Source organism: Anser anser (genome assembly GCF_964211835.1).
Source record: "Anser anser genome assembly, chromosome: 28".
NCBI classification, from domain to species: Eukaryota; Metazoa; Chordata; class Aves; order Anseriformes; family Anatidae; genus Anser; species Anser anser.
This window is the reverse complement of record NC_139749.1, coordinates 3076767-3093582: the sequence shown is the minus strand read 5'-3', so window position 1 is coordinate 3093582 and position 16816 is coordinate 3076767. Positions and strand designations below refer to the sequence as shown.

General features: G+C 46.8%; 1 protein-coding gene across 10 annotated transcripts; it reads right to left on the bottom strand.

The window, feature by feature from the left end:
- Positions 1-1554: 1554 nt before the first annotated feature.
- Positions 1555-16660, bottom strand: HORMAD1 (HORMA domain containing 1). Of its 10 annotated transcripts, none has more exons than XM_083813147.1 (14): positions 15713-16520; positions 14302-14356; positions 13811-13955; positions 13441-13504; positions 11620-11656; positions 11215-11235; positions 11097-11123; positions 10399-10466; positions 9042-9193; positions 8190-8443; positions 7113-7176; positions 3966-4042; positions 3124-3207; positions 1555-2596 (listed from the first exon to the last, which is right to left on the bottom strand). In XM_083813147.1, exons 1-14 carry the CDS (start codon positions 15766-15768, stop codon positions 2525-2527), a joined length of 1176 nt encoding a protein of 391 aa, XP_083669273.1. In that variant the 5' UTR covers positions 15769-16520; the 3' UTR covers positions 1555-2524. The 10 variants fall into 10 exon arrangements, with proteins under 10 accessions (XP_083669273.1, XP_083669276.1, XP_083669277.1 ...); XM_083813150.1 differs by lacking the exon at positions 15713-16520 and adding an exon at positions 14938-15316; XM_083813151.1 differs by lacking the exon at positions 15713-16520 and adding an exon at positions 14983-15316.
- Positions 16661-16816: the final 156 nt, after the last annotated feature.

Below are 16816 nucleotides of genomic sequence, written 5' to 3'. Positions count from 1 at the left end.
TGTGCAAGGCGTGTGCAGGGCGTGCGAGGGGCGTGCTGCTTGTGCAAGGCGTGTGCAGGGCGTGCGAGGGGCATGCTGCTTGTGCAAGGCGTGTGCAGGGTGTGCAAGGCATGTGCAGGGCGTACAAGGAGAGTTCAAGGGGCATGCTGCTTGTGCAAGGCGTGTGCAGGGCGTGCAAGGGGCATGCTGCTTGTGCAAGGCGTGTGCAGGGTGTGCAAGGCATGTGCAGGGCGTACAAGGAGAGTTCAAGGGGCATGCTGCTTGTGCAAGGTGTGTGCAGGGTGTGCAAGGCGCGTGGTGCTTGTGCAAGGAGTGTGCAAGGCATGTGTAGGGCGTGCAAGGGGTATGCTGCTTGTGCAAGGTGTGTGCAAGGGGCATGGTGCTTGTGCAAGGCGTGTGCAGGGTGTGCAAGGCATGTGCAGGGCGTGCAAGGAGGGTTCAAGGGGCATGCTGCTTGTGCAAGGCGTGTGCAGGGTGTGCAAGGCACGTCGTTCTTGTGCAATGAGTGTGCAAGACGTTCAGGGCGTGCAAGGGGTATGCTGCTTGTGCAAGGTGTGTGCAAGGGGCACGGTGCTTGTGCAAGGCGTGTGCAGGGCTTGCAAGGCGTGTGCAGGGCTTGCAATGCATGTGCAGGGCGTGCAAGGAGGGTTCAAGGGGCATGCTGCTTGTGCAAGGCGTGTACATGGTATGCAAGGCGCATGGTGCTTGTGCAAGGAGTGTGCAAGGCATGCAAGTCATGCAAGGTGCATGCTGCTTGTGCAGAACATGTAAGACATCAAGGCTTGTACAGGACGTGTGCAAGGCTTGTGCAGGGCGTGGAAGGCGTGCAAGACGTGTCGCACGCTGGGGCGAGGGGAAGGCTGTGCACGGACACCGGGGTGAGCGCAGACACAGGAATCAACGCTGCCAGAGCCGAAAGGGGGCTACAGGAAGGCTGGGGGGAGACTCTTTGTCAGGGGGTGCAGTGGGGGGAGCGGGGTAACGGCTCGAGGCAGAAGAGGGGAGGTTTGGGTCAGGTATCGGGAAGAAATCCTGCCCCAGGAGGGCGGCGAGGCCCTGGCGCAGGCTGCCCGGAGGAGCTGGGGGTGCCCAAGGCCAGGCTGGATGGGGCTGGGGACAGGAACGAGGTGGGTTTTGAGGTCTCTGCCAACCCAACCCTTTCTCCGACTCTGCGGTCAAGAGTTGCAGAGGAAATCCTGTTAAATCAAACCGCAAAGCTGACGAAACCTGAGGCGACGCACTGGCAGCTTGTGCTAATTAAATCCTGCTCACCCGGTTCAGCGCGGTGAAGAGAAACGCGTGGCTGCGACCCACACCTCGCCCCACACCTCGCTGCGGGTCACACGTAGGGCATGGGGCAGCACCAGGGGCTCTCAGCACCACGACCGGAGCTGGAAATCCCCCATGGGGCTGCACCGTACCCGTGCCCCCGCTGCCCGGCCAAAGAAAGTTCCACATCTGCGGGGTTTCGCCCCGTTTGCTTCCCCCCCCCCCCCCGTTTTCTTAAGACCACTAAGCGCACTCCAACCAGAAGGTGAAAGAAACACGCAGCCACAAATCGAATGCTGTTTTAATGGACAAATACGATAAAAAGATGTCAATTTAAATTCAAATATATCAAGAAATGTTCAGCTATCCACATCCGAACACAGGAGCTGTGCAACAGCTTCACTCCAATTCTTCTACACTACATGCAAAAACACCAATTAATTTTGGCAGAACAATCCAGCACCTTTTCCAATTCCTGCAATTAATCATTTCTGATACATGCAGGCTTCTCTTTCAAATCATCTCACAGCCTGAGAACAGACGCCTGACAGAGGTTCATACCATTTGTAAATACGTACGTAAATCTGTACACAAATCCTGGTATTTTGGCACGAAATATGTGGTGAAAGGTATGAAGAATGCTTATTGTTTGTCTGGTGCCTTTGGTCTGGAAAAAAATGAATCAAACATCCGTAACTGTTCTAGTTCTGTTTGCTTTGTAGTAAAACCAAGAATTGTAACACAGCTTAACAGCTTTCCTAAACTTGCTCCAGAAATTAAGAAACCTGCTCCAGAAATTAACCCCGAGACTCGAGGATTTTGGGCCCCATAGGGCAGGTTCTGACCAAGGGGTTCCTCAGCTTTGCAATACAGCCCAGAAAACGTTACCAGTGAAATCTCTCACTGCAGTTAACGAACGTACACAAGCGCCATCAGGATTTAAGCACGTTGTTAGCAGGGAGCCAAATCCCCCAAATCACCTTCGTTACAGATTTTTTTTTTATTTTTTATTCCAGAGTTACATCAGTAGCCAGCCGCTATCTTTCCTGACGGGGATACAACCTCCTATAGAAAGGAACTTCTGATTTATTCCACAGGGCTTCTTGGTAGATTTTTCCTTAGAATCCACAACATTTTGACTGCAAATAGAACAAGGTCCCTGAAAGAACATTTAAATATTAACAATCGCATTGAACAACCGAACGGAGGTGGTGTGGAGAAGCACCCTGGAAGCCGACAGCCGGGAGAGGGGCGTCTAAAACTGCTCCTTCGGCTCACTGATTTTTCTCCTTTTTGGCAGCACGTCTTGACTGGACGAGGGTTCGGCCTGCAGGGAGAAACCACGCACAGCGTTACAGGTCATGGTGCTGCGTGGGCTGCTCCTCGCTGCCACCACGTCTAACGAGGGGGAAAATCCACCCCGAACCCGGGTGCGCGAGGTGCTGAGCACTCGTGCTGCTCCCCACTGCACACTCAGAGGTTTTAACACCCGAAAGCAACATCTGGGCACCGAAGTTTTTCCAGCACGACCCCCCCGGCGGCTGAGGAAAGAGCAGGGGATTTATTTACGCTACAAGGGCAGTGCCCCCGTGTGCTGCAGCTTCAGGCAACGCGCCCCAAGCCCAGCTCCTGGAGCACCGTGCCACCTTCCGACCTCCATCTGGGCATTTCTGACTCGCACACCTACGCTCTGCAGCACCTCTGCTGCTTTAAAGCAACTGCCTTGTCTAAATTCTAGCATTGTTTCATTTTTTTCCAGCATGAATTGTAACAAAGGTTGGAGTTTTATTCACTGCTTGCAATAGAAAAAAAGTCGTAGAGAAGAACAGGAATAGAAGAAAACCTGATACTAACAGCGTAGATTTGAAATATCTTCCCGCTTCTTGTCCTGCTCTCTGACACATTAAGTTCAGATGTCTTACTTGCCAAATGATCAACCTAAAATGAGAAAATAAATGCTTGTGACAGCAGTAAAAAAAAAAAAAACGCATCAGAGGGTTCAGTGTGCAGAGAGATTTGGCTCTGCTCACCACAGCACTTTACCTGAAACTTAAATTCAGGAGTATTTTGCAATGAAATCAACAGCACTACTTACAGGCAGGGGTAACAGCCCTGGCAGATCAAAGCATCAGTTTTTTACACAATAAACCACTCAGTTACCTGGGACTACCCTGCACTAAGAAATCTTAGGGACCTGCATTTGAAGTAGTCCCCCACATTTAAATTATAATATTTTGCCCTCCCCCCCCCCCCCCCCAGGGAATATACTCTGAGTTTTAAGCGTGAGGAATAAGGCTGTATCTTAAGTTTTAATCAACATCATAAAAATCAAGTTTTGATCTGCTGGAATTAGAAGAGAAATTTCTGTTAGGCAGAGTGCTTAGTTACGGCAATTTATAAACACGGGAAATTGCTCTTCCATTTCTTGTAGCATCAGTCAGACCAGCTGTTTAGTTTGAAAACTGACCAGAGCACCAGCCTTTGGTTATTCCTTCTGATTGCTGTAGAATATTAACCACTTTTGTAAGACACTGGAAATTAAAATCTTAACGTGCTCTATTGCTGAAAATACTGTTGTAAATAAACCTTCAGCAGATTGCTGACTAATCACTTGAGTGAACCCAAAATATGGAGTCGAAAGAAGCTTCACAAAAGCTCGAGGAAAAGTTGAAGATGGCAGAGTGTGGTTTCCATACCTGGCGACTGGAAACGTACAGACTCCTGTTCTCTCCAGCCTTCGTAACTTCATCCCCTCCACGAGGGAAACTCGGGTCTATAAAAGTTGTTAAATAACAAAGCACACGGTCGACAATGCACCAACAGCCTCTTACCACCGCAACACTTTGACACGAGGAGAACGCGCGCTTCTGTGCGATACAGACTCGCACGTGCCCTTTGGAAGGATGGGCTCGATCCCCAAATTCTCAATGTACTGCTCAATGCCCATCTACATCACAGCTTGCTTGTGAGGATAAAGCCTCACGGGTCGGTTTTGTACTTCTGGCACGCTCCTGCCCGTTCCAAACCACTGTCAGCAGGTGGCTGGTGCTTTGTAACCCAGCCACATGCAGCTGAGGACCTCTGCCCGCAGCTCCTGGTCACAGAGACCAGGCAGGAGGAGGAAAGAATGAGCTCTGAGAGCGGGAGAGGTTTCTTTTTTGTTGCTTCTAATCCACTGTGTTTTTCCACATATAAGCACAAACTGGTTAGAGGCGACAAACAGGTTCTTCAGGCAGGGAAATGACTAACTGAAGTATTTCTGGATGACAACCGCATTTTTCTGGCAGTCTCGCAGGTCCCATAAAAAAGCATTATACCAACCCTGCAAGACAAGCTATTCATCATACTTTTACATTTATTTTTATTTTTTTTTTTGAATTCTGGTGAATTCTAAAAGCACATAAAAGCTGGATAGCTTTCAGTGGGTACTGCAATTCTGCAGCCTACTTACATCAAGAGAAAAAGTGGTTTACATGCGCTCTTTCCTACGCACTTCCACGATTATTTTTCAACAGCATGGGAATATGAAGCTGTTTTGGAGAAGTTGCACATTTCTGAAAAACAACTGTAATGCCACTATTTAAATACAGAGCCTGTGCAGTGTCGGACTTTGATACCCCAACACATTTAAAAAAAAAAAAATCTAGGCTCAATTTGCTTTGTCCAACTGCCTCTGCAAGCACTCAGACACCGCAACAGCCCCAACGAGTTGCTTGCTGTGATGGGGTTTGGAGGACCAAAAGCCTTAGAACTAACATGGCTGCTGGTTTTAGTTACATGGGGAGGAATGTCTGGCAGTTTTTAATGGAAAAATAAGGCGTTATTGCAGTCTGCAGAGCCAGAGTTAACACTTCAAAGCAGGTATAACTTAAGGGAAATACATAAGGAGAACAAACAGGGCAAGCAGCAGCAATAATGGGTATTTCTTCTATGAGCACCATGCATTTATCTCCACAGCAGCCTCCGCATCTACAACAGGAAAACATTTTATCATGGCTTCTCATCCAAAGGCTTCCTTCACCCCCAATTTTGGTTGTAAAGTGCTTTTTTTTAAAAACAAAACAAAACAAACTTGTCTTGAGCAGCCTGTTCTTTTGGCTATCCTGTTTTACATGAGAGTATCAACATTCCAGAGCGTACTTGTCTACATTCTCTCTGCTTAATCTTCTCTCCAAAAGGGCACTTCGTTCCTCTTTCATCCTTCCTTGCTGTGTTTGAAATAGTTGATGTACAGCAAGCGGGCGCCAGCATGGCCTGGGTGCCTCCCGGTCGCTTCAGAGCTCTGCAAGCAGCGGTTCGCCCTGCAGCTGGGCAGCCTAGGGGCTCAGACTTTGCTGTCTAAGGGAACCCAGAGGGAAATCGTTTGCTGCTTTTCCTCCTCGTTTCTCTGAAGTCTTAAGAGGGAAGCTTCTGCTGGGAGACGCCCAAGGACAGCGTTTGCTGTACCATGTTTTGAACCAGAGACAGTCTGGGCTGGCACCGGGGATGCTGAGTAAGAAAGCCCGAGTGCTTCCAGGGAGCATGCCTGGTAGCGGCTGCGGTCAGGCTGATGCAGCCGGGGTGTTGTTTTATTGGCATTTTTGCGTTCGGAGCTTACAGCTGAGGACGTTTTATATGACTCATGCAAGCCAGCAGCACAGGCTATTTATAAAGGGTAAGAAATTCAGCACCACCAGTGCTGTTCTTCAGCAGCCAGGATCGGTAGGTACTTCCCAACGTGCTGCGTTAACAGGAAGGACGTAACTGCTGATCGATGAAAAGGGAGAAGGAAGCTTCATCTTGTGGTGTTAGATTATCAGAGTAAGACTTCATTCATATTCTCTGCAGAATTCTCAGTTGAACTGTTTATGGACGTTGCACAAAACTTCAATAAAACACGTTAATATCTTTGGTACTTTCTGAAGTACTGCCGGGTAGGCTTCACCTTGGACTTTGCTTTTTGCTGCTGCTCACATTGCGTGCATAGTTTTACGCTGACAGATAAACGTTAGGATTTTACTTGGAGAAAACTCAGCTTTGCCAGAACTTGTACCCACTAAAACTAAACCAGTTTAAAGAATATTAGCAGTAACTTGTGATTAGCGAAGCACTTCGTGTAGCCAGTGTGAGAAAAGGGCCACTGGAAGCAGCCAGAAAAGCCACTGAAGTAGCCAAGGGCACAGACACGATCACACAATGAACCATAAAACTTATCTAAGTTCCTGACTGTACCAGGAATAGCAAACCACAGCGATGAACCGCTGTGAGAAGAACGTGCATTGTATGCAGAGGTATTTTCACACGGATATAATTCAGCCCACCACAAATTAAACTCTCCTGTGCACGTGAGCCCTGATGGCCTTCATTCGTTCACGATCACGCAGACTGAAGCAGGTATGGACTGCAGAATCACACTACTGGCCTACCGTGGTCAGAGCATAACGAGAAAGGTGGCTAGAAGTGGTGTTTTGCCAAATTTAGACTCTAAAGTCTGTAATAACAGGCTCAAGAGCACCTGGGACTACTCCAGCAAGCGTTATCTTAACATTAAATCCATTAGTAAAAACAAAGTAATAAAAAATCAAGTGGCAAAAGATTTCTTCTAAATATGTAACACGTTCGGTTTAGCTTATCTGATAAAATAGAAGATCATGATTTCAGAGCAGAAAAACAGAAATGGCTGTTTCCTAACAAAGTGCTTCACAGAACAGATCCACAATAAAACAAAGGCACAGCAACGTGCATGAGGAAAACACTGCAAATCTGAATACAGCAGCCTACATCAGAAAACTGAGTATTTCGTAGAGTAGCATCAGGAAAGAGGCACAAACTGAAGAGACTTGAAAAATAGATATAAATTTTACCTTGAGCTTCCAAAGTATTTACGTGATTATTATCTTCCACTTTATTATCTAACACGGGGTCTTCCTAGATTAAGGAAAAGGTCCGTCACTTACAGCAGACATAAGGAAAAGTTTCTACTCACAAAAGCTTAGGAACAGATCTCATTGGATGGATTCTTGGTGAAACAAACTGCTTTAAAATAATCAAAGATGATACGGGACATACAGACCAGCTCAGCGTTAGTTATCAATGCAAGCATACATTTAATTCAATTACTGAAAAACCTGTCCAGGATATTAAAACCTTAACAGATGCTAGGAGAAAACCATCGGTGCACCAGCTGCTGCCTTTGTGTTGCTGGCGAAGCAGCGATGGAGCCGTGCAGAGAGGCAGGGGGCTGCCAAACTGCTGCTGGGGAGGCACTGGTAAGGAGGACGAGCCAGAAGCCCTGAAGCTCCGTTCTCACCTATGGCCAGTATGGATCAGCAGAGGATTTCTGCACCCAACAGCCCCTAAGTGTCCCCTGCCGCCTGCCCAACGCTCAGCGCCATCTCAGAAGCTCCGGCACCAGCAGGACGTGTGAGCCTGTTGCCACGTTCAGATTTGGCTCTGCTTTTCCTGAGAGAAATCCCAATCCAGACCCAAACTGAGCCACAGCATCCCCAGCTGGGTTTACCCCGCGGTCCAAGAGCAAATTCAGCCCCGGTCAGCACCGCCTGGCTGCAGTGGATCGCTCGGGATGGGCACGGGACAGCGGCAGGGAGGTTTCAGGGTGGCTGGAGCTGAACAAGCAGCCAAGTGTACCCGCAGCACACCGCTGCTTCCTCCCTTGCTGCTCCTCTCCTGCCTCGGAGGGCTCCCAGCAGCTCAGGCATTGTGCTGACGCGCTTGTTCCATACTGCTTTAATGACAGATCGCCAACTGGAGAAGTACAATTAGACGTGTGCTGAATACCTGCTGTGATACTTCAGTGTACCTGGAAATACCACGTCCCTTATTAAGATTGTCGTAACAGGCGCAGTAGGATTAACAGCCCCTTTCTAGAACATAAACCACAACACATTTCAATAAGCTGCACAAAGCACGCGAGCTCTTACATCCATGGGCTGGCTTTCTTCTGGAACCTCTCTGTCCACTCTGAGCACCTGGAGGGGCAGGTCAGTATCTCCTTGCTTCAGCATGCTCTCCTCGGCGTTTTCCATCCTCTGTTTGTCAGTTGTCACTTTAACTTTCAGCATGTGAAAAGGCGTCGGCACTTCACCCATGTTAAGATGCATTGGCTCTCCCTCAAATATCATCCCCTCACATTCACCCTCCTTAAAACCAGGAGGCTGGTAATCAGGTGGTGTAACTGCAGGGAAGAACACACGAGGTGTTGCATTGTAATAAAACGTGCTCCTGTCAAATTAATCTCAGCTTGTGCAGCTAAAAGACTTTTCTTCTTTAAATGCAAAGAGCTATTCAAGAAAATTGTCTTGGGGGAGGGAATAATCAATACTCCATTTCAACTCCGTGAAGTTCTTTTTCCCCTACACAAAACTATTTGAAACAGTTATATATATGAAAGGAGACGAACTAGAAACTCCGATTTTTCACTTCATAGCAGTAATAGGCACTGAAAGCAGAAGCTAGTGTCAACCATTTAAACAGTTAAAATAGAACTAATCTGGCAAACATATCGCATCCTAATATACTGAGGTAAACTCCACTCGTTTTAAAACCCCACTGAAATCCTTGCTCCAATGAAGTCAGTCGTAAGACTGTACTCCTACAGAGAGATCAGATCTGTGCCCCTTGGATTTTAGAAACCGTCACAAGAAATAATTAAACACGGGAAAATTTAACAAGTCCCAGCCACCACAAGGATTATACATGAAAATATTTCTTTGAATTAACGTTTTCAAACGTCTAAGCACAGTTGATAAATTAAGGTAACAGGAAAACACTACCTTCATCGTAATAAAACAGCTTCATGGTCAGGCAGACATCATTTGGTAACGGACCTAGGTTTTGCATCAGAACATAAATCTTGCGGATGAGGAGGATGCTCGCTTTCTTGGTGTCTGCACAGGTGATTGGGGAATCACTCCCCTTATTCTTGCTAGAAATGGACAAAGCGTTCAGATTTTTTATACAGACCAAATGGTTTCAGTATTACAGTACACAGACACGCTGGAGAAGTAGACATCCCATCGCTGAGATCACAAGGACTGCAGTTCCTACCACCACCTAGGTGAGCTGCGCGCTCTCTGTCCCTTGTAAGATCAAATTCTGAGCCAGGAACGTCAGGGAAGCGTTGGGGTGCAGCAGCTGTGACCGACAGCTATATTTTATGTTACACAATGCTTAAAAACCACACAGATCTGAAAGAGAAGTTGGTACGTTTGAAAGCCCCGACCCTGCTAGGTCTCACACGCTTGCAGTATTTCAGGGGCAGCAAGTAACACTCCTGGCTTTGACAGGGAAGCTGCCTGAGGGACTCCTGGCATCCGGCTCCGCAACATCCAACTCGTGTTGTACAAGCAGCTGCCCCAAACTCTACCTTACCGTCACTAAAAACGGAGAGGTCTTGCTCTGCTGCCTGCTCCCTCCTCCTCACAGCCACCTTCCCAGCTGCGTTCCCTGGAACTTGTTAACATCTTTACAAGAGCCTGCATATTTCCCAGAAATCCACCCCAGGTTAGAGAGGTGTCAGAGGACCTGAACAGCCAGCCTAAGGCAAGTAACCGCCCGTTATTTCACAAGGCAACACGGCCTTTTGGAGGCACACCCGAAACACTCCGCAGACACTTCTCTTTCCCCGCAGGGTGGCAAGGAAGCGGGACTTATTTTCAAATCAGCCTAGTGCACGAAGCCAGCCTGCAGCGGCTGCCTCCCACCTCCTGCCACCACGCGACTTTCAGAGGGACGTAACCAAACTCAGGCCAAAGGATTGCAGCACTGTAGCCCACTCTGTTGTGTTTTTTTTTTAGTTTAAAATCATTTTATGCCAGAGAAAAACTGGAAGGAGTATGTTACGCAAGGAAAGAACTTGTCACATTTCAATATTTGTTTAGAACAAGCTACTTCCTTGTAGCTAAGAAACATCTTCTGACTGCACATTTAACAAATACCCTCGTGCTATGCTAAAACAATTCACTGTGTTTTAAAAATAGCCTAACTAATAAGGACACATTGATAAAATTAGTCTTAAGATCCAGATTTAAAAGAGCAAAAGCCAACCAGAAAATGTGAAGTTCTTACATTCGGGTTGGTGCACGCAATGAACTTTAAAGCTACAGAGCAGAACAGCCCCGGTGACAGTACCTGCTGAAATTCAGGAGCGGCCCATTGTGGGTGTACTTGAATTTGAAGTGATAACATTCAGTAATTGTCTGCAAACAAACAGCAATTATTAAAGTTGTCAAGCAAACAGCTACTGCTGCTGCTTCTACTCAGTCACCTATTAACTTTGTATTTAAACAAAACGATGATAGCTCTTAGCTCCCAGCCTCAAATACAGCATAGGAATACTTCAACAGTTTTAATGCACGCTATATGAATCAAATCAAACCAAAAATCTAAAGTTCCCCCCCGGAACCACCACAATGAAATATTTTAAAAGAAACTTCAGCAGAAGTTTTTAGAATTAAATATTCTCTCCAAATTTCAATTGCTATGAAACTACTCCACACACCCCACAGACAGGGGGACAGCGGTTAGTTATGGATTTTCCCCCACGAAGAGCCACGGGTTTGTTACACGGAGTTAGGACGATGGATTCTTTACAGACACTGAACTCTGCAACCGTACTCTGCACTGGCTTGAGAGTAACCTGACAGAAGACGCTCAAAGGCAATGTAGAGCAATTCTTATTAGCTCTGCTGATGTCTACATTTAGCATTTTAAGCTTTTTTTTTAATGTCCATTGGTGAGAAAATTCAGTCCTACTGCTCGTATACAGGCATGCCTCACTCTGCCTATGCTATCATTAGTCATCGAGGAAATTATTCCACCAGATTTACCTGAGGATCTTCCGGATGGGTATAGACCTGGATTTTTAAAAGTAAAGACAGGGAACAGATTAAGAACTGTACACACATTTAAGCACGTAGAGTAGTGCCTTACTTTTGACGTACTTACCGCTAGGACAATCATTCTTAGCTGTTGGAAACATAATTAAAGCAAAAAAAAATTAGATACACTCTACAGCCTATTTCTGCTTACCAAGCTGCTTTGTTTCTTTAGCTCTCAAAACCAATTATGACCACTGTAGGCCTATTTGAAGAAATCAAGCTCTTCATATGCTTAGCTCATCTGTTTAAGAAAGAATTCGCTTTACTGGCTTAAGAATATCCCGAAGTATCCCTGACTAAGTGTTTCTACACACAAAGAACACTATCCTGAGACGTAGCTAACTATTGTAGCATGCTAAAGCAGAGCTACCCCGTAACCAGAAAGTCCTATAACTACAGTGGCAGGTAGTGGAATTATATAAACGAACATTCCCATACACTTAAAGTAATCAAGCGATACTAGAAGACTTACATATTTCTTCTGCAAGGCATCATAGCATCCTAACATCCTGCAAAAATCAAATGAGATTGTCCATCTAGTCCTGATTAAAATATCCCCACAAAATTAAAGTCTTTGTATAGTCTTGCTACTGCTGTAGCAAAAATAATGCTTATTCCATTATGTCTCTTTTATTAATAATAAAAACTTTCACTTACAAAGTAAAAATATAATCTATAAGGAAATAAAACAATGCAATTGTACGCTTATTGTCAAACTTTATGTATGGATTCACAAATCAGTTTATGGATACTTAGCTGAACATGGGCATCTCTGAAGCACAAAGGAGTTATTATTTAGCTGCTGGAATTTTATGCAAACAGTACACCAAAACTTACTGTAATTTCTCCTACAGTTCTTTTGAATACGGTCAACGAGCAGGCGTTATTTATGGCGTGTCCACGGTGCTGAGTTACAGAACGCTGCTCACCTGTAAGCGACGAAGTGCTTGCACAAGCCCTTGCCAGCATCCCCAGGCTGCTGTGCCACTGCCCTCGCACGCTGACGCTCGGTGCGCGAGGGCAGGGCGACCTGCCGGCTGCTGCCCAGTCCCCTCTGCCGCAGGAGATGAGCACAGGCCACGGGTTACAGGGAGGAGGCCGTTCCCATCTCCGAGTGACCCAGTCACACCTCCGACCTCACAGCTCAGCATCTCCAGCACCTCAAGGCAGCCGCTGCAGAGCCCCAGCTGCTGAACTGCTTTGTTTCTAAATGCTCGACCTCTCGTTCTGGTTTAAGTGCGAAAACAACAAAGGCGGCTTTTAGGGAGGTCCTAAAAATAGGAATGTGTCCTCCTAAAAATAGGAATGTGTCCTCCTAAAAATAGGAATGTGTCCTCTCAACGTCCTGATGCAGCTTGAGCTTGACCACAACACGTTCTGTGCGTGGGCAGTGACTCCAGCTTGTTTCCTAAAGGGTTCGATGCAGCCTGCTGTGGGATTAAATCCTGTGCGCGAAATTGCTGCATCCTTCCCTCTATCCTACAGGACCGAGAGGACCTCGGGAGTCACCCAAACACTTCTCGAAGGAAATCAAAGCCACACCTGGAGGCGCCCAGTAGCGAAACAACTGCAGGCAACACCTCAGGAATCAGAGGGCATCCCGGCTGTGAAAAAGTTTGAGGTACTTAGGCCCATTCTCCAGCACAGCTGTGAAGGAATCCATTTCCCCAGGCAGACAAGAACCACCCCAGGTGCCCTTTGCCTTATCTACACCTTTCTAAACAGCAGGGAGGGCAGCCAGGAACGAATCTAATTGTTAACAGAAAGGAAAACAAATACCTCTAGTCCCACCTGAATGTGTGAACGTGCAAGAGGACCACCATCTGCAGAGACAACTCTGGTTTGGAATAGGAAGGCCCACAGCACCACTTACACAAAGTTAGAGCCAGACCTTTAAACGCAAGATGCAGAAGAGCAACAGGTTCATTTTTCATGGGAAGGCTGCACCCCCTAGCCAGCTACAGAGGAATCGCCCGTCGGATTTTTTTGCATCCATCTGCACCTTGAGCGTTCTCCTGTACCCACGGAAACCAAACATGAAGCACGCTCACACTAAACAATGACTGGCGCTCTGTTAAACACTGAGCTGTAAGCTTTCTAGAAGAGGAACTAAAGAAATCAATTACAGCTTTACCAAAACGCATGCATTTTTATTTTCCAAGTAGAAAACTGCTACTAAAAGCACTGCCTGTGCAGTTTTTTACTTGCAGAAAGTGAAATTTTCTTTATAGTTGCAAGCTAGAAAGGTATCTTTCCGAGCTCACACACCACGTAAGTGTTCTAGTTGACGTACCATTTCACCAGCTGAGTAGAGCCAGGACAGTTCTTGTCTTCCCTCAGGATTTTGACACACAGATCTCAAAAGAACAACAACAAAAAAAATCCTTAAGGACAAAATTATGACACGAAAAGTGAAGTTCATTCCCCAGAATTGTATGTTAAAAGTAGACTATCATTTACATTGCTTTAAATATTCTAATTCCTGAATCAGCATCAGCCCTATCTTTAATAAAACTCGGTAATTATATTAGCAAAGTTTCATTACAGTCATGAGAAATAGCTACTGCCTTTAATTAAACGAACCCAGCGTCTTTAAAACCACCAGCTTAACAACCACCCTGTGCCACTGTATCACGCAAAGCAGCTCGCAAAGAGCCTGTTACCATCCAGGTATCTCGTCCCATAGGCACTTTCAGGAAAGATCCCTCTCAGATACGTGATGCAGGACACTGCCACTGCCAAGAGCCTCTTCACGAGCGTCAGGGATTGCTGTTCAGTGGTTATTTTATTAGGGAACACAACCGCACTCTGAAAGAGAAAAATAGCTTTCAACATCAAACGTCGCAGACTGCAGCCTGCTCCACTGCCTTTTTAATTGACAAGTATTGATAAAACTAAGCATTTTCTTAAGACTTGGTGTTACTACGTTTTTAGGACATTGCTGATTTCTACCAAGCGTATGACCGCAAAGCTCAGACTTTTATTTTGCTATTTTGCTACTGAGCACCTTTATGCACAGTTAAGTGTTGAATTAGCCCATAATTTTCAAACGCAGAAAGCTTACAAAGCACCTGGGTGCGTTATTTCAGCTAAGATTCACTACGTTTTTCTTTATTCAAATAGCACGCTGTGCTGAAACACGAGAAAATCATACCGCGCAGTTCTTCTGCTTCTGAGCAGTTGCCATTCTGCTGATTTTACTCTTCTGGCTGTTAAGAAAACATCCGCGTTAACGCACACACGACCGCTGCTCAGGAGTGCATTAAGCCCACGCTGCAGCTATTCGGTTTTATTTGGTTTTATCGATCCAGTAGCTGAATCTACAGGTGGTTCCTGGGCAATCTACCTCCATCAGTAAACAAACAGTAATTTAAATGAAACAGTACAAGGGGCCTTATCTAGCGATGGGCAGCATTACACACGGGATTTTCACTTGTAATGACGAAGGGAAAAGCTGCATGAGCTAAGAGCAGAGATGCACGTGCAGGAGCGAAACCCACCCCAAGCACCACCTCCCCCCTGCGTGTGTCAACACAGAGCAGCTCCCCATATATAATTAAAATATTTGGGGCCTATTGTCATTATATACGGGGGCCTTTGAAAGAGATCCTATGATACGTTAACACCAGCCAAAACCAAACCATTCGGCTTTTGGCCAACGCCCCCAGACTTCGGTTGTTTTCCTTCACCATTTAAATGAAAACACACGGAAACAGAACTTTTTTTTTTCTGTTCAACCACTTTTTGACAACCTCTGACATTCAGTGGTTTAAGCATATGCTATGCACACCCCAAACAAGCCTTCCACGCTCCTGTCTCTTGAAGTGAGATGCACCTATGATGAAGGAAGGTAATCCCTTCCCTTTGCAGCCCAGAAAATACACCAGGTTGGAGATACACCTCCAGGAAATACACCACCAGGTTGACTAGGCCGCCCACAACAAGCAAAAGGGCCTGGCAGAGACTCGCCCACAGCGTCCGCCCTCAACACTCCCCCCAACCCCGCTCCTCAGAACGCAACGAGCGCGGCCCGCCCCCTCCCCTCCGCTTTTATAGCCCGCGAGGGCCGTGTGCAAAACAGGGCGGGGCTACGAGCTCTGCACGCGGCTCCGCGGGCCGTGCGCAGCCTCGCCTCTTCTCTCAGGCGGCAGAGGGGCCGTGCGCAAAGCTCCCAGTACCCTCCCAGTCCCCTCCCAGTCCCCTCCCAGTCCCCTCCCAGTACCCTCCCAGTCCCCTCCCAGTACCCTCCCAGTCTTCTTCAGAGCTCCCAGTTCTGCTCAGTCTCCCCCACCCGCCCCCAGTTCCAGGGTTTTCAGTGTACAAAATAAACATGTATTTAAGAAGAATTTTAATCCACGCTCAGCTGTTGGGATTGCCTTGCACAACCAGTGCTCTGCTCCTATCACTACGCAGAAAGGCCAAAACCAGAATTAAAAGCACTTGTTGGTTTTATAATTAATGGGAGGGTGTTTTCTGTGTAGGTACGGAGGCAATTGTTAGAAATACGCCATCAGGGGAGGCTTACGTCTTGGGATTTTAAAAGCCGTGCGCTCACACATACCCACCTTGCAACGTCTTCTTTTGGAACCACGGAATTCAAGTCATGGAGATGGAAATGCATCCCTAGAAAAGGATCCGGATACCGCCGGCGTTACCTTCAAAAGGCCATGATCAGCTCCGCTACAGCTTGTGTTCTGCACTGGGCAATCGCCAGGCCTTGGGTAGGGACCCCTCAGCCACGCAGGTCGCTGTCAGCGCCCACAACAAATTGCTGCACCCCAGCCTGTCTCCACGGTGCTGCAGGGGATGAGGATCTAAGCGGGCCTCTTCCTTCAGCTACAATTATAAATGCCATAACGTCAGTTGCTCCTGGACCTGAAAAATCTTTTGAGAAGGATGCTGCTGTGAAAAATGCAGCGAGGGAAGCGGTGCTTGTCTACGGGAAACCCAGGGAAGCTCCCACCGAGGTCAGCTGTGAGGCTGGGTCTTTTTATTCAAATTTGGGAATCATTTTGACTAAAGAAGATGCTGCAAGTGCTATGATCAAGCTGGTAGTGGACATCCCAGTTTCATGGGTCAGGAAAGACCCTTGGACACTCATAAACTCCTTGGACAGTAGGAGTCTGAAGACAGCGGGGACGAGGAGAGCAGAAGACCTTGGACTTGTTTCGGAGGAAAAGCCTCTGTGGATGACCTGAGATGGAAGAACAAGTAGGGCAAACTGCCTCTGTTCTCATCTATGTCTAGAAAACACGCGTTTCCAGATCTTACAGATAAATGTTGAGATGCAAAGACCTTTGCTCAGTAAATCGGATCTGCCACCCGCGTCTGACTTTTCTCATATGACATTTCGTAACTTTTTGGAGAGTCAGCTTTCTAGAGAAACAGGAACTGAGCTGTAACAGGAGGAAAGTTCAGTTAGCTTTAAACTTAACCCATTTTGCTGGTCTAATTTCCTATGATGCTATGATTCTGTAGCCACACAATATCTTCTCCAGCCATCTCCTTTCTCTTGAGAGTTTTCCAATCTCTTCCATTTCATCACATCAACTGGATGTCGTCGCTCTGGCTCAGTGTTGATGGGGGGCACTTCTAAGAGTATTAACTTTGCTTCAGGCTTGGTAAGGCAGCAAAGCTTCATCCCCGTGGCTTTGTTCCCAGCAGAAGAG

What these genes read in the sequence shown, in the direction of transcription:
- HORMAD1 (XM_083813147.1), bottom strand. Translation starts at nt 15,768, where the DNA reads ATGCATTTCCATCTCCATGACTTGAATTCCGTGGTTCCAAAAGAAGAC. An exon ending in ATGCCTTGCAGAAGAAATAT is followed by an intron (nt 11,236 to 11,619) that starts GTAAGTCTTCTA and finishes TGTTTCCAACAG; the next exon opens with CTAAGAATGATTGTCCTAGC. An exon ending in TGTACGTTTCCAGTCGCCAG is followed by an intron (nt 3,208 to 3,965) that starts GTATGGAAACCA and finishes TTCTCATTTTAG; the next exon opens with GTTGATCATTTGGCAAGTAA.